The following is a 25,210-nucleotide window of genomic DNA, read 5'->3' as shown; positions in this document are numbered from 1 at the left end:
TGTGTTTGTTGTCGAAACGCTCTCACCTTACTTATTACATCATGAATAGAATTATTCTTACTTTCGAAATTCTTTAAGGTTTTGGTTTGAATACCATGATTTTGTAGTCGTTATTAATTTAGCACAGAAAAAGTAGTCATTTAACCTATAGTGCATTGATAATAATTCATTCAAAAGGAATTTGTCATTTCATAGGAATTAATTCACCTAGGAATTGATTCAACAACATCAAAAGCTTTAAGAATTAATTATTCGAATTATATCTTACAGAATGCCTTATAAGAATTGTTAATTCCTTAAAATATAGTTCAATTTCTAAAATTCTTTTACAGCTTTGCATACAACTATCAAATTATTTCGAATAATATGACAGTTAAAATAAAATATAAAACTTTTTGACAAACAGATGTCGCTGACATCTAAAACAATTCTGGTTTGTCGTTGCAACCCTGTTTCGCCACACTGAACATACTGCATCATTCAAATGACGGCGGCTGACAATTGTTTAGTTTGCTAATTTTTCAAAAGTCTCATTTAATTGTACCGCAAAAAGGAATTTTTCTTTGTTTCTCTTATTTGTTTTGCATATTTTTACCGAAATAATTATTTAAAAGTATTACACATTTGAAAGCTGAAATATGGTGTCGCGTAAAAACAACAGCAATCATAACAACGATACCTCCAATGCCTTTAGCTATGTGCGTGATTTTAGTGCCCAGGCCAGTCATTATCGCAACAACAAATCGGAAGAATCTTTGGTACTACTTAACCGCACAGCTTCCTTACTAAGCACAGCCATACATCCGCATCATTTTTCACCGGGCAATTTGGAAATCTCCAAGTTCTTCATTGATTTGCATGCCGTCATGGGAACTTTGTCAATTGATTGTGATGCTTTGTGGACTTGTGTGGGTATATTGCAGCATTGCTCTAAAAATCTGGAGGCACGTAAAGCCATTGTGGATGAATATCGTTATATACCTCTGTTGAGCTTTATACTGAAGCGTTCACAAGCGGGAGATAAACGTCACCGTTTACTTACCCTTTTGCAGGAATTGACATTTGGCATTAAAATCACCTGGGAAGAACCATATATAATAGTGTTGTTGGAACAGTTGGTTCAAATTATTTACCAAGCTGCTGACGAGGGCGAGGAAATACATGCTCAATTGTCGCTGTCAATTCTGATAAATCTTTGCTACAAGAATTTTGTGGTTTTATTTTTGTTCTTGCGCTCTGTAAACATTTCCAGTTTCAGTCGACGCATACAAAACTATGGCATGTTGGCCAACAAGATGTTAATCATTCTCTCTGAGGACATACATTCGCCGGATCAAAAGGAGTTGCATATATTTTTACGTTCCAGTTTTGCCGCTGTTGATGATTGCATCAAGCTTTGGAATGTTCCGCATTTGAGGCATATTGTAGAATTTCTCAGAGATTCACGTGCCTACAGTGGTCTACATCAGGCTATGCTGTGCTATGAGTACTATTGTGAAGATATTGAGAAGCTGTTGGATGTAAGTTTAATATACTCTCCTACATATTTGATTTTCACATAACGATTCGTGGAAATCATTAAAGTACTTTTTGGCAAGTTCGTTATTTGAATACAATTTAAATTTTCCAGCATATAGAAGCACGCTCCTCCATGGATGACTCTAGTGAAGAAATTCGTAAGCATCAGCAAACGTGCATGGGTTTACTGTTTCAATTAATTGAATATATTATGGAATTATCCGCACAGCCAGATACGGATGGTAATGAAAATGTGGCAATTAGTTTAGATTCAAATATACCACGAATATTTGAACTGTTAAGTAATTGGCTGGAATCGGAAGTATGTGGAGTGGAAGCAATTAATCTATTGGATAGTTTAGTGCGATTAGGTAATATTATATTCCATAAATACTACAAGATAAATTCATTTCAATATAATTTCTTTCCCCAGCTAAAAAAGAGACTATAGCCCCACGTATAGCCAGAGATCCCTCAATAATAATACAACTTATAACAGCCTCGGAGAAAACTGATGCATCCGCTCTACACACTGCAGCAGTTTTACAACTTTTAGTATCGCTGTTGCATCAAACAAAAACGGAGAAATTAATTTTATCGAAAATAACTGAATCATATTTTGATAAAATTCTAGCGCCTCTATTGAATATAAAGTCAGAAATGCCCGATAATAGTTTAAGCATGGAAGAAATTGAAAAATTCATATTTTGTTTACTATTACTCATAAATTTCACAGAAATAGCTAAAAAGGCGTATTTTGAAAAATGTTGCACTCTACTGCAATTGCCCCAAATACAAAATGCTTTGGCACGGGCCATGATAACAGGCAATGAGAAATTATGTTCGACAGTATTTCAAATATCACAATTTGAACATTTTCCACAAACAGAAGTGGCCAAGGTAAAATATATTTTTATAAATCTTTTATTATACAATAATTCATATATTTCATTATCAGCTTATTTCGAAATTAAATGCTTCAACAAATCAATTGACTCCGGCGGCTCCTACGGGCGATCAATGGCGTAATTTGAATGCAATTTTAAAGAGTCATAAGACATTTGTCAGCAAAGAACTGGAAGAACGTCTACAGGCCCTCATTGATGTTATAACACAGGCCCAAAACAACAATCAACTGCATAATGTGGCCACTTCGCAAATTATAGAACTTTTCAATTATAAAATCGAAAAATTTAATTCAGCCGAAAGTTGTATGCAAAAAAGACTAGAAGAAGCCAGTAAAGAGGTCTTATGGAAACTCATAATGTTTAAACATTTTTAGAATTTAGAATTTTTTCTCCACTTACAGATCACTCATTTAACCCAGCGCATCAATTTACAAAATGCCGAACTGGACAAATACCACACCATGAACTTTGAACTGCACATTAATCAGGAATCTTTGCAGACTCAGTGCAAAGATTTGAAACATCAAAAAGATAATTTAAAGCGTAATATGACCGATGTAATGAAAAAACTTTCAGAACTATCGGAAACCTTAAAAATTAATGAGAAACGTTTATCGGTTAAAGTATCGGAAATGATTGGTATGATTATTATTAGAATAGTTATAGTTTTTTAAATTTGTTACAATAAAATATGTGTTTTTTGTTTTTCAGTTTTACAAAAAGACTTTAATGATCTTAAAGACGAACTGCAGGTTAAAACGGAAGATTTAGAGAAGCTTCATGTGGCTGCCAAGGAAAATGTAAGTAGATTTTTAAACTTAAAAGTGCTTATATTTAAGTTGTGAAAAGCCATGTTAGCGTGTTAATGCATGACATTAATAATTATGTTGCTTACGAGCCAATTTGGACTCTGCAAATAATAATAATTTGGAAATTTCGCTTCTTAGTTGAAAACACATTTTTGCATATAATCAGCCCAATTATGAATAAAAAATTCAGCGGTAGTTTCTTTCTCGGGAGTTTTTTCCCATTGAATTTGAATAGGAAAAATGAGAAAAGGAAAAAACTCCCGTGGAATTTTTATTCATAATTGGGCTGAATATGATTTCGAGATTTTTCCTATTGAAAATAAAAAAAATTGGTTTAAGAATATATTTTTAAAAAATATACGGCAATTCTTTGAAAGTTTGAGATGTTCCTCCATCAATAACCTATACCTTAATAAGCTAAAATTTAAGTATATTTTAAATGATATTGTCAAAATTGTATTTGACTAATTTGATGAATATGTCGTGTATTATAAAAACTGAAAATCGGTCAATTTTTTTTTCGCTTGTCTACAATTTTCTGCCAAGAAGTATTACTACAATTATGTAAAGAGTACCAAAAAGTACAAAGTCTAGTAACTCTAATTTACTTTGGCTTTAATCTGTGAGTTAGAAACAGTGATAACAGATATCAAATTAAATTCTTGTATGTTTCACTGTTACTAATTTTTTCATTTTAAAACATAAAAGAAATACAAAACATCTGAATTCAGTTTCAACGATTCTCCAAAAGTTTGGATTTTGGATTTGGATGTATATATAAAAGAGCAGCAGCAACTAAGTGATTTTTGGAAATTCAGGGCCTTATTGTAGTATGAAGTACATAATATCGGGAGCTGTCATGGACTGTATTACATCTCGGAACGAACTAGTGATGCACAATGAATTGAGATTGTGATGGATACCTGGCCATCAAGGTCCTCTCGAACTGCCTTCATTCCCTTATTATTCATTCCTAGCTAGTTAACTACAACAAGGTTGTTTCTTATAAAGAGCGCTTTTATAAACTACCTTTAAATTATTCCAAATATTCATTAAAAAGCACATTAAAAGCCATTGAAATTTTGTAATCAACATTGCCCTAATGATACAACAAATGAATGTCACACTAATCACCTATAAATTGAGTAAATTACAACCGGCATTAACGTAACCATGGTAACAATAAAACCACAACCAAGTTTTTAACTATCCTTAAAATTTTTCACATTTGCCAACACCAATCACTCAACACAATAAAAGCAACAAAGCATGAAGCATTTATTTCCAAATATTCTAATTATTTCAACAATTTTGCTGCAAATCTCTAAGATTTCAACAGAAGAAGTGCCATCCTTTCGCATTGTGGCACCACAAAATCTGTGCAAACACAATGACAGCGAAACGGGAGCAAAGCAACCCGAGGGAGTGACAATAACTTTTCAACCCAAAGACGGCATTAAATTGTCGTATAAATTTAAAATATTCTTTAAAATCATTGGACCAGAACCGCTGACACAACGTGAAACGTTGTTGGTATGGAAAGCGGTCAGAGCTTTGGAACAGCACCTGAATAGCAAGGAGAGATTGCACATCATGAAGAATAATATGGCTTTGATAAAGAAGACACAAGTAGTGCCGGGTGTAAGTTATATTTTCCATGTGGTGGGCATAACAGATGCAGGAGAAACTAGTCGTGAACAAGTATTCACCATTGATTATGCGGAGGGTGTTTTACAGAATAGCAATGTGCCGGAGGGTATTAATTTCCTGCTTATAGGCTCAGAGGAAGTTGTGGCCAGCATAGAGTATAGTGTCATGGCTAAAGTTACTTTTTGTAAACCTAAAAATGACTATTACATACAGTGGAAGGTAAGCGATTTAGAGGAGAGATATCAAATGATAGAAAATACCATTTCAAGTGTTTTGCTGATACCACCAAATGCCTTGAGTGCTGAGAGGAAAACGGCCATTGAAGCGGAAGTCAAGGAGAGTGGTAGCAACAGACTTTTAGCTAAAGAAGTAATATGGGTGGAGATCTTGAACAAAGGATTCCAGGCCATGATTATACCGTGTGCGGCCAGAATTGGTGAGGGTACTCATTTAACTTTTCGTCTATTTCTACGCAACTACGATCGTGTACAGCAGCTGGAAATTAAGTGGTTGGTAGAGGATGCCATAACAAACGATGCTTTGCAGACCAGAGAAGACAATCAGCAGTATTTTAAAATATTATTCGAAAAAGCCGGCACCTACCAAGTTGTTGCCCAAGTTAAAATCAATGACATAGTTACTAAGGTTAAGGCCGATATTGAGGTGATATCTTCGGTGTTTATCAGCTATGATTTTCAGGAAATACCCAATTTAAATCCTTCCTCCTATGAGGAATTTAAATTCTCGGTTATGGTCATGAATATGGTGGCCAATTGTGAGGCCAGTTGGTTGAGTGCCCAGGAAGAAGGTTTTCGACTTATACCCAGTGGTGTCTTGGATAAAGAGCACTATGGTTATACAAAAATAACCAATTTGGAGAAGTATTATCTGGAGGAAATTATAGACTTTACAAATTCCACAGTAAATCGGGAGATTACTTTAAACATACCCACACAACACATAAAAACCGATATAATGTGGCCAGGCTTTGAAGGAGATTCCATGTATAAATTTCGTTTGGATGTTACTTGCCCCAAACCGTTTACCGAAAATCCCCAGCAGGGGGACATAGAAAGCGAACCTTGGATAAAAGTGGTCACTAGTTACTTCATCATAGACATACACACCAACGCCCCGCCTCAAGCCTTAATGGTTTTAATGGATCCCCTGCAAGGTGTGGCCTTGAAAACTGTTTTCAATATTAATTCTCATGAAGCAAAAGATCTGCTTTTGGATTCTCCTGTTAGTTATGAACTAAAGGTTATTATGGATAAATTTGAGTTATCATTTGGTAAATACTTTCAATACAAAACCTGGGAAACCATATTGCCCTATACTCTTACACCTCTACAAATAATGGTGGAAATATGTGATATTCGCCAGGCTTGTAGTACAATTAAGAATGACACAAAATTGTCTATAAATTATGAAGAATTTAATAATCTAGATTATGCAGCTTACGAACATAAGGTCAATGGTCTTTTTATGAGAACCGATTTCCAAGATGCTTTAAATTACCTAATAATGGCCACTATAACCTTCAAAAACACCCAAAGTCCGTTACATGAAAAATGGCTGGATTTTGTTAAATTTTCCATTCACAAAGAAATTGACAAACTTCTGGAGCAGCCAGAAGATAAAATCTATATTAATTCAGATTCAAAATTAATATTTGTAGTAAAATGCAAAGAAATTTTAGATTATACCCATCTTATGAATAAAGAAATGCTGGAAAAACTTTTAGAGATTCTGGAAAACCTAATGGACTATACAGACGCAAAAGCCGATTTACAAAAGCAAGCACGTTTTAAGCGCTCCAGCCGAAAGAGACGAATTGTTAACCATTCCCAGCAGTTATATACCAAAACTCAGTTGACTTTATTGGAAGATTTACTGAAATCAGAAGAGTACTCTTCGCAAGCTTTACAAAACTTTATTGGCAAAATAACAAATTTAGCCAAAAAGATGTGCTTAAATGAAGATGTAAGTCAAGAGTCCCTAAAATCCTCACTCGTATCCTTGACTTTGAGAAAAATGCAAGGAGCATTTTTACAACAGCACACCACGCAAATAAATGAAAATGTTTTTGACAAACTAATACTGCAATTCAAAACCATCAATATGAATTTTATAAAACCTCAAGCAAAATATTGTTTAATCATAAAGTCTTACAACTTTAAAGAGAATTTACAAGATGATATCTCGCTAATCGAATACAATATCTATGAAATAATTGATACTACACAACTGCAGGAAATAAAATTGGGGGAGCTCAACAAAACTCCCTCCAATGTGCAATTAGACATTTATCCCTTAGAGCAGCATGTCAACAAATGTTTAATGAAAACATCGTACACGGCACCCTGGTCGCCAGAGCCTTGTAAATCTTTGGTAATGGGAAAATTCCTGAGATGTTCTTGCTCACAAACTGGATTCCTTAAAACGGCTCTGGTAAATATACCCTCAACATTGAGACCCATAATAAATAATGACCTAGCAACTGCTATGACTTCTCTGCCCACATTCATCTCATTAACAACACGCTCTGTTAGCACGTTTGCCACATCTACTGTTTCTACAAGAGCTATTGCCACCACCACTTCCTCTACCACAATGGCCTCATTTGTACCAAGTATTAAGCCAGAAACCAGCAATGACATGCAAGTTAATCCCACTACTTCTTCATCGGACATGGATATTGTGCAAAAGGCCTCACCTTTGACTTATATTATTCCCCTTATATTGGTTTTAATTCTCTTGTTGTTTGGCATATTGTATATATTACATCATCGCCGCTTAAATCAAGCTTCGAAAATACCCTCTATTGCAGCACCTTCCACAGTTTTGGAATTTCGTCAACCAGCTTCAGGCATTAGATATGCAAATATATACGATGATCATTTGTTAAGTGGTAATTTTTAAAGATTGTTTTTTTATTTTTTCTATTACTTTTATTGCTGTTTTTATATAATTAAAGTTTTTTTTAATAAATTGCGTTTTAAGCATAAAACTTGGTATTTTTTCTGGGGGACAGGATTTAAATATGGGCAACGATCAATGTGAGAAGTACCAAATTAGTAATGTCGATTCGTTGGTAGCATGCTGCACTCACTCATTCAAGTAGAATCAATTATATAGTCCCCTTAATAAAACAATAGTGTATAATTTTTTTGCCATTTCGAAATAATTGAGTTTAAAATTTTTGTGTTAGTAAACATCTAGAACAAAAGTAATATTTCAATTGATCTTTTGACCCACTTTGTTGAAGTAGAACTTCCCCAAATTTTTATCCTATTAGATCGCATAATTTGATGTCGTCCGATGTGTAATCTGTAAACAGGATATGAAAAACTGTTTATTCTCGGTCCAGGTACCTGCGGAAGTAACTGTTGAATGGAATTCCGAGTTTAATTGCATGCTTGCCTATCGCCCAGTGACCAGTTAGCCTCGAAATGGGCATCCAGGATTTGTATACTGCGTTTCTCGTTGTAAGCTGCCCACAATCTTCTGGCTGTCTAGCTTGTTTCCAATTTGAGCCACCTATTGACAGCCTTCTGAAGATTTCGCTTCTAATTGTACCAATCAGTATTGCGACAAATAATACATTTGCGACATCCAAAGCCTGCTCATAACCGCAGTAATGTAGTAATCTATCCGCAGGGACCCAAAGTAGAGTGATGTCAGTTATACGGACCCAAAGTAGAGTGATATCAGTTATACGAATTAACCTAGACAATTCTTTCTTGCACTGCACAGTGGGGCAAAATCAAAATTTTTTGCAAATAAATCTGTCATTTCTAAACGGCTGGTCTGATCGGGATAAAATAGGCCCTACAATAGATCCTGGGGCTGCGCTATGGCGACTCAAAGTAGGGTACCTTCGACATGTAATATTTTTAACCACGAATTTTTATATTTTTGGAAAGCGCTCGGCTAGGTCGTGAAAAAACTTGCTTGCGTGTGCTATTTATCTCTTATAACTTTCAAGTTATAGGCATTTCAAAATTGAAATTTTAAAAATATAGGTCGTACTTTTGGATCGAATGTACTCGAATTTTTTCTGTTAGTTAGACAACAAAATTACGAATAACATACAAAATATTTCAGAGCAATATCAATTATGGATCAAAAAATAAACGATTTTAAGTTTATATATTCAAATAATAGTTAATTTTTACTGTTTTTTGGCCAATTTTCGCTCCAATTTTTAGGAATTGCGGGATTCCCTTAGACCTTTTGACAAGTATTTTTACACTTTTTTATTTAGAATGACGGACCAGCCGTTTAGAAATGCCAGATTTATTTCCAAAAAATGTTGATACTGCCCCACTGTCCACTGTCGGACTAAAGTAGATGTCGTGGTATATTACTTAAGTGACACGAGTGTCGCCTGGCTTTCGATAAAAATTTCAGTGCTGCCGCGAATATTCCTTTCGCAAAGAATTTTACATACCTCCCTAATCGCTAATATTTCAGTTAGAAAAACACTGGCTTTAACTGGAAGACGTATTGGGGATTTTAGGACGAGTTCATTCTTTGAATCATCGGTTTATACTTTTATGTCATTCTGCCGTCCGAACGGAATAATAGTTTTGAACAGCTTATCAGATGTTTAGTGTATATGACAGGGAGGCAAGTTGAGTATATTTGCATGTCCATACGTTCTGGATCTCTAGAATCAATATTGAATATTTTTAAATACTTCCCAGTAACATTTTTGTTCTGGGATTTTTTGAGAAATACCTTAACCTGTTTGTTTTGATATGAACCATTTAATATTTGGTCCGAGCCCCAGGAGGTGAGTTTAGGACTTTAGGCTTGGATTCCACTTTCTGTTCGTTATAGGTATTTATATAGTAATTTAACCACGTCACCTCAGAAATGCAATGTGGAAACAATCTTCCTGTAATTCGGTAAGTGGTGCCAGTATAGAACACGATGATTTCAGATGATATTTTCACCCACACGTATCACATATTATTGACTTTTCATATCCAGCCATTCAATAAACTCTAGAACTCAATTGTATATTTAGGATAAGTCATTGTATTGCCCACCTATTTATATTTAATTAAAAACCATAAACATTTTCATATTCATTAAAATCTAAACTTTCTTCTCACATTGAATTGCAGACTTCCCGCATAGATAAATTGAAAAAGACTATAGCGGCCTTTGAAGTGGACATCAAAGAAAAAGTACGACACATTGAAGAGAAAGAACGTGATTTGGCCAAAACACAAAAGGCTTTAGAAGAACAAAGAGAATCTAAAAGGAAATCCGATGGCGTCATAACGGTGCTAGAGTCTCAACTGCAGGAGAAGAATGAACAACTACGCAACTATGAATTGGAACTAAGTGAAACAGAAGAGTTGCGTAAAACTATCATGAGTCTGATGGAAAGTAAAAAACCGAAGCGCAAATAAGATATAAACGCAAAAAACAAAACAAACTTTTAATAATTGAAGTTTTAGTCTTGTTAAATTTATATTTATTAGAGAAGAAAGGCATTTTTACACTTACAAACTAAATTTATTTGTTTGTTTAAATTTAATAATTTTTGCACAATTTTTTTTAAACAATTATTAAGTAGTATCTACAACTAATATTAGTTAATATTACATATTTTAGTCTTTTTACAATTAAATTAATATTTTAATAAGTTTTTATACTTGTTTTTTACACTTATTCATTCGCATTAAGATTTTAACATATTTTACATTAAATTTCATTAAATTGTACAAAATTCTCTTTTTAATACACATTTTAAATATACATACATTAATTATGGTTTATTAATACAAATATGAATTTATATAAATAGTTTATATTAATTATTGTTAAAGCTTTACTGAGGATTGGTCTTTGATCGAATTGTGAGTATAATTTTATTTTTTTTATAACTAAACATTTTCGGCATTATTATTACTAATTAATTAATTAATTCATTATTTTAAATAGTACAAAAACTAATAACATTAATATCGTATTTACAGCAACATATCTAGCTGAACTGCGTTCTTCAAGTAAATCATTTGTATCTAATTTACGTGACTCACGCTTTTCGGCTTTTTCGCACAATTCCCCGCAATTGGCGTGCTCACAAATGTCGCATATATGTGACTTTGGAGCTCTATAGAATTGTCTGGCTCGTCGTACTATAACAATGACATTAATTAAAATCATGGGTAAGTTATTGTATTTATAATTGCATTTAGATTTAAGTGCATTTTACTTACCATTGTCATAGTAGTCATACATTATTACAGGTACTGGCTTGTGGTTGGTTACTTTAACCACTTTGTAGGCATGTAGGGTGGGGCATACTTCTCTGCGATCCAAATAATCAAAGTAAATTATAACAACGGTATTGCGTTTCTGGGTTTCCACTTTCTGTAACAAGGGCATACAAAGTTATATGCAGTTTATTTAAATTTGTAAATGCGTTTATAACTTCTTACCTTTATCCTTTCACTGGACTCCAATGTTGGCAAAGTATCGGTATCAACAACAAAACCACTGGGTAAATAAATTTCCATTACAGCCATATTGGAACGATTTGAATCGCCTTCAGCTGGTACAAAACTAGAAAGAATGAACCATTATTAACATATTTTTAAATTGCAATTAAGAATATTGGTTGATATTGTAGCAATTTTTTAGTTCAGAAAACAAAAGACATTTTTTAAAAAGTACTTGCTTAACAAATTCCAACTCTAGCCTTTTCTATGTATCGGAATTATCCGAGTTCACTCTTTCAAGGCCTGTTAACTCAATAATAATATTACTATTTTAGACATTGGTACAATATCTTTCATCAACGATGAATCACACTTGAAAAGAATTCAGTTCCATAGTTTTAAATAGTTTCAGAACTGACTGAATCATTAAGATAACTCGATTATAGCAGCAAAATAACATAGGGCTCCAGGAAACATACAACTACTTAAGTAAATTAATAACGGGTACAATATTCTCATAAAAGTATCATAAACAATGGTGAAGCTAAAACTATACAATTTTCTAATCTGCATCAAGGTCATGGCCAAGAAATTATGCTACTTCAACGGGGTTGGTCCACAACTCCATTACACTAAGTGATGTAGGCTTGGATGAACAGTTGAATATGTGGGGGTTTCATGGGGACCCCGACCACATGCTGGCCATACATTTGGGACGGCAATACGGGACCAGTAGTCATTCAGCCTGTTGCACCATCTTTATATTGTATATAATCCTCGGTCCTTCCTGACATGTCTTCGGGGAGGCTAATGCTGTGAGAATTGTTGCAGCTAAGACCATTCCTCCGATGACATCCCAGGAGAAATGTTTCGACAACATTTAGTTCTGGCTTTTTGGCTTTCACAATAAAATGCCGGCAAAACGAACATGAGCGGATATGGTGGTATCCGCAAACTTAATCGCGACCCTGTCTTCCTTCTTCGTCGGATTATAGAGAGACCGAACCATAGATTACAACTTACTAACTCCTGAACATAAGTTACAGTCAGGGTTATCATATGTCAAGTTTTCCCCTGTTTTTAATGGGTCGATTATGGATGGCAACCGAACTTCAGTTGCGTTGTCAGTTGCCTAAATTGTATTCCAGATGGCAACTGGCAGCATCATTTTCTGTGGTCAAATGGCAACCAGAAATTTGTGGTTGCCCTCTGGCAACGCAACTGAAGTTCGGTTGCCATCCATAATCGACACATAAGTTTTTCGAGATGCAAAACTGTTTTTAATCTACTTCTTCATATGCTGAATAAACACAAACGTGCAGCTAGTCATTAACATGGTGTCCTTAAAAACCACCATATGATTAACCGACATAACGGGTTTGTTCGGAAATGCATCACTGCGCTGCTTCTGACGCGCAGTACGTTCTAAAACGCGAAAGTTGACAACAGTGCAAATGTCTTGAGTTCTAAAAAGCAACAGTGAAAAAGCAAACTAATCACAGATGCGCATCAAATGCAGCGCAATGATGCATTTCCGAAAAGGCTCAACATTAGGGTGGGCAGTTATATTAAACTTAGTCCAGAATGTCCAGTGTTTTAAAACCTTTGCTACTGTTAACAAAAGATAAATCGTTGAGGGCCCATTTGTAGCATGATTCTCGAAATACCGTCCATATAACCGATATACACTACGGTCTGCCCGATATACACTACGGTCTGTTCTTATCCGATAGTATCCTTTGATAGTGATTGAAATTTTGATATAGTTTCTCATTAAAAAGTTATTTTCATGTAAAAACTTGCTAACTCCAAGCATTTTTTGAAAAAAACAAGGTATTTTTCGCGGTAAATTTCGAACTGTCACGATATAGATATACTAAAAGCTCTTGAATTAAGAAATATTTAATTTCTATTTACCTGGCACACGCTGACAAATGTAAATAATCCGAATGAGAATTTCTATTCACTGTTGGGTCCAATACAAAACGAGGCCAAGCACTAGTAACATTTGTATTGTAACGATAAGTTACTTGAGCCAAAGCCAAACCATTACCGGTAGCAGAAACTGTAAGATTTTTCAAATTATTGGGCAACTGGAAAAAAGAAAGATATTTTCATTAAATTTACTATAAAGCAACAAAAAATTGTAGATACATACCTCAATTGTTTGCAAAACCAAAGAATTTTGGGCATTAACATTTAACACCGTTTCTGCATTTTGGCCATAATTAAATAACAATTGCAAATTATTGGCTTGACTTGAAAATCGCTCGGCAAAAGATACTAAGGCCTGCAAGCCCACCACAGAATCTTGAGAGCTGACAAAGCCACCCAAATCATTACGTTGATTCATTAACCATTTCAGAACGGGCAAGGCATCACCAATTAAATTGTTCTCCAATAGTGATAAAACCGCATAAGAGGTAATCTCAACATTAACGCTACGAGTGGAATTATACCAGGGTGACATGGCTTCGGTAGGAGGTGCAGATTTATTCCACCATTTCATGCCATCTGGAAAAGAAGACGAAAACATGAATTATAGATAAATTCTTTAAAAAATTGTCTGTAAATAACAACCTTCATTTACAGCCATGGCATCTAGTCTTTGTACAAAAGAAACTTTAGCATCATGATTGGATTTAGCCAGCACATATGTTCCTATAGCCATGGCATGTAAATTATCCGAACTATCTAAGCTGCGTGTTATAAAGTCCAAAGCTTTATTGATATTGTTTTTATACTCAGGATAGGCATTCTAGAAATGTTTTTTTAATGTAATTGGTCGTTCTTCAAAAGCTGTATTTTTGAATACCACTTACCACGTTTTCCATTAAAGCCAATGTTGCAAAAGCACTTAAACTCAAACCTTGATCATCATATTGTTCGAATATATCTCCTTGTTCTTCGAATCCTCCATTAGCCGCTTGCTTGTCCACAACATATTTTAGTGCTGTCATTATTACTTCATCATCGATTTGTATAAATTCGCTGGCCATGCGAAAAGCTTTCGCCACATATGCCGTTAACCATGTTGAGCTTTTCTCTTCACTCAAACCAAAAGCACTAAAGCCACCATTTTTGTGGCGATAATAGAGTAGACGTTGATATCCTAGTTCCAGATTCTTTTTCGCACGCATTTCTAAGGATGGCGATAGCTGTCTAGTGCGCTGGAAGTATACAATTTTAAATATAATCTTAAATATGGAGAAACTGGGGGCAGTAATAAATGTCAAAAGTTTTGGTAAAAAAATGTACCTGTAAATACTTCAGCACCATTAAATTGGGCATAAATTGTATCATTGTTTGTTCTCCACAGCCCGACGGCAATCTAATCAAATTCTCCAAATTGCCCAATATACTGCCAACAACATCTCCCACAGCGGATATTTCAATTTTGGCTGAATCTGCTATAGAATTTCGGGGAATGCGTATGGAAACATTGGCCTTGCGTTGAACACTCGAACCCATTTCGAACAAGAAACCCTTGTTAACGATTTCGGTAGCACCAGGATGTTCTACTAAGAGTATAGATTCTATTGAATCGCCAGCCAATTGATTCGAAGCTACAGCTTTAATCGTAATATGACCCACACGTTTGGGAGTAATAATAAAAGCAACTGATTTGGAAGATTTAGCTAGAACTCGTACCAGGCGACGGCTATAAAGTTCAATTTCTGCAAGATCAAGAAAAGAAAAGTAAGTTTTGGAATTTTTTTTCATAATTATTTACACAGTGCAACACGAAAAAATATAACCATATACGGACACCACTACGTAATAAAAGACAAAATGAAGACCCGCGTCTCCCAGTTTTGCCCAAAGTCATGCACTTTTTTGTATGGGCAAAAAAGTGACCATTTTATCAGGCTCATATCGTTCAAACATTTCGGAATTTTGATTTACTCTCTGAGGCTAAGTTGTAGCCCTTGTCATAAAGAACGAAAAATGTAAATATACCTATAAAATCCAAAAAACTTCATAAAAGGATTTTTATTACCTTTTTTACCCTGTTCAGGTCCGTTCAAAATTCAAGGAAACAATTAACTACAAAAATGCATCTAAGATCTCAATAAACATCTTTATAGAACACTAGCTGTCCCGGCAAACGTTGTTCTGCCATAGCTCACACAAAGTTTGAAGACTCCCGCTATAATAGTACTCCTGATACGCAATAATAAATTTTTACTTTGTATGGGAGGTGCCATGCCCATTGTGCCTATATAGATCAATTGTGAATCTAAACCATCCAGGGACCCACTCAAACACACACAACAAATTTCATCGAAATCGGCCCAACCGTTAGGGAGGAGTTCAGTTACTAACACACGTACAGAAGAATTATATATATAAAGAAGATATGAACTTCCTAGAAATGATTCTTAACAGAAAAAATTAAAGGAATTAAGTGTTTTGGGCCATAAACTATTAAATTATTATAAATTAAAGCATACTTTTACTTTCGAAAAAATTAATTCGAATTTGTGCAAAACAGGGATACACGAGTCTTTTTTTTTGGTATTTTATCACGTAGTGGTGTCCGTATATGGTTATATTTCCATGATTTAAAAAAAATTACACACAGTGTTATAAAACTTACTTGGTTTTGGCTGGGCCTTCTTATCAATTTGAGGAAATTCAAACTCTTGAGCAGTGTTGTACAAAGTAACATCCACATCTAAATCACTATCCTTGTTATTGAAGACCACAAATGGCACAGCAATGGTCTCACCTAAAAGTATGATTTACAGAAAATGTTGAATTTGTTTAAGCAAATAATAAATTTCTAATAATACCAATTCTTATAGAATAAGGCAATTCTGATGTTATATAGAACTCCTTAAAGGTTTGCATCATTTTCGAGGGCATCGTCAGGCCAATTCCCTGCACCGGATCTAAAGCAAATGCCGAGACAACCCATGATGTCATTGAACTTGGCAGTCTTCTGTGTATTGTTGTCTTGCCTTCACTACCGGCTGAGACATTCATAAACAGCCAGGTATCCGCCGGTGGATGCATAACATGTATGCGTGGATTATGCCAAAATGGTTTGGGTGTATAGGAAAATGCATAACGTCCTTTACCCGGTGCCAAAGTATTCGTTTCTATAGCATGAGCTGGTCCAATATCTGTTTTACGTATTGTGGTAAGTTTATGTTCATCTTCATTTAAAGCTCTACCCAGAGCTGGAGTTGTTTCGGGTTCTTTTTCAATTATGAAATCGGTATTGGTCATGGTAATAACTCCGGACTCTTTACCCGGAGATCCAATAGGTGTGTTGTAGTCATTGAGTTCGTATTGATTAAGAGCTCTCATTAGATTGGAGGTGGAAAGATCATTTCCTATAAATTAAAACATGGTCTAATATTAAATCTTTTTGGAAATTTAATTTTTTACAATAAAACTTATCAATAAATTGAAGTTTCTATAGAAAATTTAACAAGAAATTAAATTTTCTCTAGCAATATTATCGATACTAGAAATTTTCTATATACAATTATAGATAACTGGAAGTTTCTATAGAAAACTTACAGACAACAGCAATTTTGATAAAATAATTTATCGGTAACTGAAAATGTATCGATAATGGAATTTAAACTTTCTATAGAAAAGGTTCCAATTATTGATTATGAAACCTCCAAAAAAAATGTGCATTCCTTTTTAGATAATACCCACCTTTACGAATATTTAAGGCATTTTGATCGACCACCATTAAACCAATATAATTATATGGCTTAGAGGTAATCGTTATATCAATATCCTGTCCTGGTGGGGCCTTCAATGGCGCCTCAATTTGAACATTATTCAAAAGATTTTCCTCGAACTGTATGACCTGTTCGTCATAAACAAATTCTCCATTGATGACCGTATAAACCAAAAGTTTAGCTCTGGGCATCATGGCAAAAGTTGAAATAAATTTGAAGGTATGATATGAGTTATCAGCGACCTAGAAAAAATATTAAGAAAATAATCTTTATTTTGTTGAAAATAAAATTATTTAATTTTATACTTACATCTACAGCACGTGATAGTAAAATATCACCACGTCCAACAATTTGATATATAAAATATTTCATGGGTTCACTGCTGCGTACGGCGATATTTATTTCTTGATTTACCATCAGTCTTAAAGAAAATTGAGATTAAGTTAAGGATATTCATGAATTTTACATTATTTATTTTTCTATCAAAATTTATTTAAGAAAAAATTATTTCCGAAATGAAATTGAATCCTTAAAAATTTTTTTAACAGAGTGATTAGACATTAAAGAATTAATCCAAGTTTACAATTAAAACTTAACTTAAACTTAAAACTAAGTATTTTTCATAATTTTGAATAAAAAGTGAGCCGAAAAACTTATACTTGTATTAAGTTAAATAAAACTTGAACCGTTCAATATAAAAATCTTCATAAATACGTATAGGTGTATATTTTTATACCCTTCACCTTCGTGAGAAGGGTATATATAAGTTACTCATTCCGTTTGTAATTTCTACATTTTTCATTTCCGACCCTATAAAGTATATATATTCCGGATCCTTTTAGATAGCGGAGTATATTAAGCCATGTCCGCCTGTCTGCTGAAATCAACTTTCCGAAGCCCCCAAATAATTTACACGATTCATACATCAATAAGTCCGGAATTCTTCCATCTCGGTTTGCTATTTAAAATCGAGAAAATCGATCCACAAATGGCTGAGATATAAGGAAAAAACCAGGACAACCTCGATGTTTGACCTACATATATCTTGATTATTAAGTCATTAATATAGATAATATGGATACCTAATGATAGATATTTCAAATACCTTTGCAATGACGTATATAAGACCATAGTAAGTTGGACCGACAATGGGTCAAAATCGGAAAAAATATTTTTTAACCCGAAAAAAACCATTCGAAAATTTTTTTTTTACAAAAAATTAAAAAACTGCTTTGGAAAAAACATTATTTTTTTTCAGTTTACCTAAAAATATGTAAAATATTTATTTTGAAGTATAATTTGGTGAAGGGTATATAAGATTCGGCACAGCCGAATATAGCTCTCTTAATTGTTTTATTTAAAATTTGACCTCAATGTTTTTGCTCAATCTTTTGCTTCTAAGTTCTTTACCGCATTACGATTTGGAACTTTCTGAACTTTATACGACTTCAACCCAACATTAGCTTTGTCTCTGCTCACAAATGAATCAGAGCATTTACCTTTACGAGCTGCTTTTCTATTAGAAGTGTTCTGTGCTCTTCGAAAGAGTTGATTGAATTCTTTTGTATTACCAATATCAGCTAGAACTTTTTTCTTTTTCATCCAGTTCTAGGTTTTGTTTCAATGTTCAAGCGTAGAAAAGGGGTATTCAAGTTTAAGTTATTAAAATGGACCCTACAAATGCTCCAGGGACGGCGCTAAGGGAGCTCAAAGTAAGGTACCTTCGACATGTACAATTTTTAAACACGTGCCATTTTTTTGTTTCCCATCCGATTTGAAAGACTTTTTACAATTTTCACAAAAATATGCCATTTATCTCTTATAATTTCCGAGTTATAGGCATTTCAAATTTTAAAATTTTGCCATACCTTGGATCGCATTTTTAAAAATATAGGGCGTACTTTTGGACCGAATGGACTCATATTTTAGACCACTAAGTTACCAATAATATACAAAATATTTCAGAGCAATATCAATTATGAATCCAAAAATAAACAATTTTCAATTTAAAAATTCAAAAAATAGATTTTTTTTTATGTTTTTTGGGCGAAAAGGTGACTTAACTCTTTTTTATTAAAAAAAACATTCTTTAAGAAAATATATCAATTTTATGTTTTTCTGTAAGGTATCTTTACGGAGAAGATTTCGGTATAAAAAACATGCCTTATTTTTCGAATATGTCGCCCCTACTCCCTTCGGAATTTGACCTATTTTTTTACTAAAATTTCAACTTTGGTCTACATGTTCTAAAAACGGAAATCAGCTTTGGAAACCATGATGTGTTCCCTATTTATTCCCAAAGTGTTTTCCTAACCCCGAAGGAATGTGGACCCTAGGGCAAAATTTAAAAAAAATACAATTTTAGTGATTTTCGCTCCAATTTTTAGGAATGGCTGGATTCCTTTTGACAAGTTTTTTTACACTTTGTTATTTAGAATGACAAATTTAAAAAACGTTGAAAATTGAATTGTGTTTTGTTATTAAAGATTTTATTACATATTTATTGATTTTCTAAAACTAAAATTTGTGCCAAATTTTAATAGGATTGCAAATATTAGGAACAATTTGATCCACATTTATTCCGAACTATTTTTTTGTTTAGATAATTTAATTTTTGGTCTTACACAAAAATCAATATGTGAATTAGATTCCACTTTAAAACTTCGCGCTTTCCAAAAATATAAAAATCGTATGAAAACCAAAAAAAAGGCACGTGTTTAAAAATTGTACTATGAGCCCCCATTAATAGGGTCCTTTTTAATAACTTAAACTCGAATACCTCTTGGCTACGTTTAGATATGAAAGATTTATTTCCACAAAATTTTGATTCTGCCCCACTGCGTACTGTTTAATGGCTTTTGAAACAGTGTGTCGAAGAACCTTTAGATCTATTGCTATTGTTTTGAAAGTCCATATTGGATTTTTTTTATTTTAATTATTTTAGCATGTACATTTTGACCGAAATAACAGTTGAAAGTGAATGATTTAAAAAGATAATATCTGACATATTTTTAAAAGCTAACATTAAAAAATAATAATTTGTTGAACCAAGGATAAGTTCGGATAAACAAATATATTAGTCTAATGCGACTAACATGTGCAAATTATATATTAATTTGATTATAAAATTCTTACTTGTCATTTAAAACTTTAGCGGTGAGAAAATTTTTACTGTGCAAATGTTTGCGTGGTACTTTTCCAATATCGGTTATAATGCCTTGATAATCGACCTGAAATTTTAATACAAATAACAAACATTTCAATTTATAAAAACTACAAAATTCTATACACTTACAATAACAGAGTGATATTCATCTTTGTCTCCAAGTGGAACTGTAAATTTCATTTTAACTTCAGAACGAGAGTCCAAAGTGTAGACTGTTTTATTAAACATTTCGCTGCTGTCATAGGAATTCGTTAAATAAGCGGTCAAGTCGGGTTTGAAATCTTTCATCATAGCACCATCATTACGCAATACTTTAGCCTGTGGAATGAGAACATTTCATCACTGTCTTAATCTTATTTGGAACATATATTTTTACTTACCGAAACTTCAAATGGTACGCCCGGTATATAGTTGCTTGGCAATTTTGTTGCTTCTACGCGATATGGATCCAGATGTACTGTTATCACAGTTGAGAAATTTTGTACTGAACTGGTGGATGTTTCCTCTACTAAAGCATCCAACAAATATTCACGTTCATAGTCTTCTTTCAATTTCAATTCATCTCTAATATCAAACTCAAAATAAGCACTACCATCAATGGGCACTACCTTGCGTGTAATTAAATCATTAACAAATGGTTGCAGAGAACCAAAGAAGGTGGGATAAATGGAGAGAGTAGCTTCACCCACAATAGGTTTGCCAAAGTCATAACTAAAACAAACAAAATCAAACATTAATATATATTCCCAGTTCCCCAAACTAATTAATTTACTTACTAAGCTTTAACTATAGCCCGAATTTTACCATCCTTATAGATCACATGTTTATCCGTATTAATATCCACCACAAATTTAGGCAATATATACTCAACAACCTCAAATGTTCTCTTATAGGTTTCATCCATTATCTCAACTTCTACCGACCACTCACCAAATTTAGGATAATCCGACAACAAAAGATCATTGGCATAGACTCCGCTCGTTAATTTTACATCTTTATATTTTCGAATTACATTATTACCACCATCTTTGATAGCGATATTGACACTTCCATAATTTATTGCGGGTTTCAAATTGGCATCCATTATTAAGACACGATAATGTACAATATCTTCAGGTTTGTAGATGGCCTTATCAGACTGCACCATAACCGTAAATTGTTTAGCATCAAAATTTAATTGCGTCTCATTGGTAAAGCGTATACCTGAGAGTCCTTCAGCTGTTAGATTATAGCGATCTCTCTTTAAGGAGGGTATCTGCAACAAAGAATATCAAAAAAACTATAGTTCAGTGTTCTCAATTTCTCATTGCTTTTACAACTCACCTCAAAATGTACCATTTCTGTAGAATAGGGTCTGACTTCTACAGTTTTGAAGTCACTATATGCACTGCCGATTATTCCAACTTTAACTTTGGCTGGCTCTGCAGCTTTGTGTATACTTACAGCTACATGATACTGTGAATTTGGTCTTAAAGTATTTGGCGCAATAATTGAATATAAACTGAAAGTAGAAAATGAGAATCTGATAATTTTGTTTTGAAACAAAAGGTCTAAAAAATAAGTTTAAATTAATAAATGATATGAATAAACCCATATATATACATATATATGTAAAATCTTACTGCATTGGACCTTCAGTTATGGACCGATCCACATTATATTTGGTTATTGAATTCGATAAAGTAATTTGCCTGAGAGGTCCTTATATGAGACCTGGGATATAAACTAGGTTTCCTCATTTATCAGACATTTTTCATTCCCGGTAAATAATAAAAAGATATGTTCAATCCCGGGTATTCCCGTTAATTTTTAATTATTAAATTAATTTTTAATTATTAATTATTAAAATCATTATTAGTGGTTTTCGTTTGTCCTTGTGTAGGTCGAAATAGATTTTTGCAAAGACCACGCAGCCGTCATGAGAATTTTCAAAAACCCACGCCTACCTCGATATTTTACCCAGCATTAAAAATAATCATTGGTAAATTACCAGAAATACTTTTGGAATTGTCTGTGTTAAAAGAATCATCCAAATCAGTCTATAAATGACCAAGATGTTAGCTAAAATCTTTTTTATTTTGATATGTAGATTAGGGTTAATTTCAAAAATTTGATTTGCGGGTATCATAATTTTTCTGAAGGTTTTAGTACCGTTTTGATAAGCTTAAAATGCCTTTTCATCGTGCATGTTTAAAAAACTAAAATCCTTCTTTATTTTTTCAATGAGGTTTGCGCCCTCCAAAAACATCAACTGTATTAATTTTTGATGCAGAATCGACTGGTGAAATCAGATTAGCAATATATTCAACCATTTTGGTTCTACAGAAAAAGGTGATCAAAATCCGCGTCTTTAGGTGCGTTGAACCACCACAAGGAGTGAAAATTTTCCAAAAAAAAGGACGCCATTATTTTTATTTATGCAAATACCTTCAGAAAAGTTATGATACCCGAAAAACAAATGAAGTGACCTGGTCACAAACGAACTCTAATGTAGATATCAATTCCCAAATTTTACTTTTTAAAATTTTTTTCAATTAAAATAAATTTTTTCGATTCTAATAAATGATAAATTAGATAATTTTGACCCCACATATTAACTAATTAACAATGTCCTAGAAATTTAAAGTTTCATTTATTTTTGAAATTCCATTATATCGATATCGAATAAAATGTATAGAATTTTATATTGATGTCATTCGATAACGTGCGAGTTTTCACTCGAAAGCTTTGGTTTTAGATGACGGAGAATAATTTAGATCTTGGGAGCATCGGAAATCGACTAATTATAGCCGACAAAAAAAAAACGGTTTCCTTAACGAATTTGTCCACAACTTCGCCCGGTGGGAAGGTATTGGGCTCTTGTGAAAAATAATTAAAGAACACAGGAAAAGTATCCCAGGAAATTTTCGATTTTAAGGGTAAGTGGACTACCTCATTCAAAAAGGTAAGGGAAGCAAGGATAAAATCTTTAATGAGAGAAGTTTCGGAATATTACAACATTTGAATAAATTGACATAGTTACCACATACAATATTTTGCAATGAGTGGTGCTTACCCAACTCATTATTGGCAAACACTATAGTTTTGCTATTTGTAAATTGTTCAAATTTATTTTGAAAATCATGGTTCAATTCGACAAACTCATCGGGCATTACGAGCATTTTATGGTGCTCATAATCGATACGATAATAGGCAACGATAATTAATAGGCATCCCAAAAGACGCCGTATAGTGCGCACAGAATAAGATATTGATGGTGTGCCGCGTTGATGATATTCCAAATAACGGATCAGGAAGTTACAGTAAACAGTGACGGCATTAGATTATTTTCTCTGGGGATATGTAAAGTCCCAGGACTATGCACTTGGCAGCGAATATTCGAAGCGTTATTGCCGAACTACTGTCTGATTTTCTGCGAATGGTGTGCGAAAATTGGAACTCGGGCTACACGCCAATTATATGGATATTAAAAAAGTTTTTCTCTGTTTTATTTCAAGTTACAAGTTGTCCGCCCCTAAAATTATGGTTTTAAGTTTAATTAAGCTTTTCAGGAATTCTTAAGCTGGGTTTCAGCATACACCGTAATCGGCGCCGATAACGAAAACTGAAACTGAAAAACGTTGGTGTTCGTCACTGGTCGTCACTGTTTCTGAATTGTTTTCGTTTCAGTTGGGAGCGTTGCGGCATAAAACAGAAACGAAATTATTTTTTTAATTTTGGATGTCGCACATTAAATAGAATTTCATTATTATACCCTTCACCTTCGTGAGAAGGGTATATATAAGTTTGTCATTCCGTTTGTAATTTCTACATTTTTCATTTCCGACCCTATAAAGTATATATATTCTGAATCCTTATAGATAGTCGATTAAGCCATGTCCGTCTGTCTGTCTGTCTGTTGAAATCAATTTTCTGAAGACCCCAGATATCTTCGGGATCCAAATCTTCAATAATTCTGTCAGACCTGTTTTCGAGAAGTTTGCTATTTAAAATCGGCCCATAAATAACGGAGATATGAGCAAAAAACCAGGACAACCTAGATTTTTGACCTATTTTTGATCTATATATGGATTACTAAGTCATTAATATAGACAATATGGATATCTAATGATAGATATTTCAAAGTCCATTGCAACGATGTAAATAAGGCTATAGTAAGTTGGACCTACAATGGGTCAAAATTGGGAAAAATATTTTTTAACCCGAATTTTTTTCATCAAACAGTTTTGTTGTCATAATTTTTTTTTTTTAAAAAAACTAAAATAAAAAAATTTTAAAATGTTTTTTTAAAAAACTTTTTTAAAAAAAAATTAAAAAACAATTTCGAAAAAAAAAATTTAATTTTGTTTACCTAAAAATATTTTAAAAAACTTATTTTAAAGTATAATTTGGTGAAGGGTATATAAGATTCGGCACAGCCGAATCTCTTTCTTGTTTTTGACAAAATCTATTATTTTTTCCTCTTCCAATAAAGAAAATTTATTTTTTTATTTATTTTGATTTTCTTTAAATTTGAAATAAAAAAATTAAAATAATTTCGTTCCTACAGCACCGAAAACAACCTACTTGAAGTTGTTTTCGTTCCGGCCCTAAATGACGGGTTTTTCGTTACTGATCGGTGCCGTTTCGTTCCCAATTTTCGTTGCCGATTTCTGAAACGAACTTTTTTCGGTGCAAATGTATGGAATTTCGTTTTCGGTGCCGATTACGGTGTATGCGGAAACGTTGCTTTGGTGGTGAAATGAACCAGAATATAAGGGTTTCGATTCAATAAGAATTGTATATTGTTTAATTCGAATACGATTGTCAACATGTACATGTACATCTACAATTTATAAGATATAAAATTGACCTTGGTTCAGCTACCTTAGGATCTTTATACAGTATTTATTTTAGCTCAAATATACAGTTATATTTATAAACACTGAATGGGCTATATCTCGGAAATGTTTGAGTCAATTTAGTCAAATTTAGTAAGAAAACGTATTTTGCA

The 25,210-nt window shown here is 33.4% G+C and overlaps 3 protein-coding genes across 3 annotated transcripts in view; 2 read left to right on the top strand and 1 right to left on the bottom strand.

Moving 5' to 3' along the window:
- Nucleotides 1-602: 602 nt before the first annotated feature.
- On the top strand, nt 603-10,696 carry LOC135950155 (uncharacterized). Its single transcript, XM_065499683.1, has 7 exons — nt 603-1,520; nt 1,631-1,889; nt 1,952-2,418; nt 2,477-2,764; nt 2,828-3,065; nt 3,138-3,226; nt 10,021-10,696. The coding sequence occupies exons 1-7, from the start codon at nt 639-641 to the stop codon at nt 10,309-10,311; spliced, it is 2,514 nt and encodes an 837-aa protein (XP_065355755.1). The 5' UTR covers nt 603-638; the 3' UTR covers nt 10,312-10,696.
- On the top strand, nt 4,505-7,807 carry LOC135951652 (uncharacterized). Its single transcript, XM_065501336.1, has one exon. It carries the CDS (start codon nt 4,505-4,507, stop codon nt 7,805-7,807), a length of 3,303 nt encoding a protein of 1,100 aa, XP_065357408.1.
- LOC135950154 (thioester-containing protein 1 allele R1-like) overlaps nt 10,348-25,210 on the bottom strand; it is a 27,760-nt gene continuing 12,897 nt past the window's right edge. The window contains exons 2-18 of the mRNA XM_065499682.1: nt 21,541-21,718; nt 20,994-21,472; nt 20,598-20,928; nt 20,347-20,535; nt 20,187-20,281; nt 17,361-17,472; nt 17,023-17,293; nt 16,143-16,688; nt 15,947-16,078; nt 14,605-15,023; nt 14,169-14,516; nt 13,927-14,104; nt 13,505-13,860; nt 13,264-13,439; nt 11,347-11,470; nt 11,125-11,278; nt 10,348-11,043 (exon numbers count right to left, since the gene is read on the bottom strand). Of these exons, the coding sequence (XP_065355754.1) occupies nt 10,826-11,043; nt 11,125-11,278; nt 11,347-11,470; nt 13,264-13,439; nt 13,505-13,860; nt 13,927-14,104; nt 14,169-14,516; nt 14,605-15,023; nt 15,947-16,078; nt 16,143-16,688; nt 17,023-17,293; nt 17,361-17,472; nt 20,187-20,281; nt 20,347-20,535; nt 20,598-20,928; nt 20,994-21,472; nt 21,541-21,718 (4,306 nt within the window). The 3' untranslated portion in view covers nt 10,348-10,825. The remainder of the gene's footprint in view (nt 11,044-11,124; nt 11,279-11,346; nt 11,471-13,263; nt 13,440-13,504; nt 13,861-13,926; nt 14,105-14,168; nt 14,517-14,604; nt 15,024-15,946; nt 16,079-16,142; nt 16,689-17,022; nt 17,294-17,360; nt 17,473-20,186; nt 20,282-20,346; nt 20,536-20,597; nt 20,929-20,993; nt 21,473-21,540; nt 21,719-25,210) is intronic.

The sequence above is a fragment of the Calliphora vicina genome, chromosome 2 (genome assembly GCF_958450345.1).
Source record: "Calliphora vicina chromosome 2, idCalVici1.1, whole genome shotgun sequence".
In the NCBI taxonomy this organism is placed as follows: domain Eukaryota; kingdom Metazoa; phylum Arthropoda; class Insecta; order Diptera; family Calliphoridae; genus Calliphora; species Calliphora vicina.
Note: the sequence above shows the minus strand (reverse complement) of the source record. Positions and strands in the feature narration are given on the sequence as shown.

Coding starts and splice junctions, on each gene's coding strand:
- LOC135950155 (XM_065499683.1), top strand. CDS start 639: ATGGTGTCGCGTAAAAACAACAGCAATCATAACAACGATACCTCCAAT. Junction 1,521..1,630: donor ATATTGAGAAGCTGTTGGAT/GTAAGTTTAATA, acceptor TAAATTTTCCAG/CATATAGAAGCACGCTCCTC. Junction 2,765..2,827: donor TAGAAGAAGCCAGTAAAGAG/GTCTTATGGAAA, acceptor CTCCACTTACAG/ATCACTCATTTAACCCAGCG.
- LOC135951652 (XM_065501336.1), top strand. CDS start 4,505: ATGAAGCATTTATTTCCAAATATTCTAATTATTTCAACAATTTTGCTG.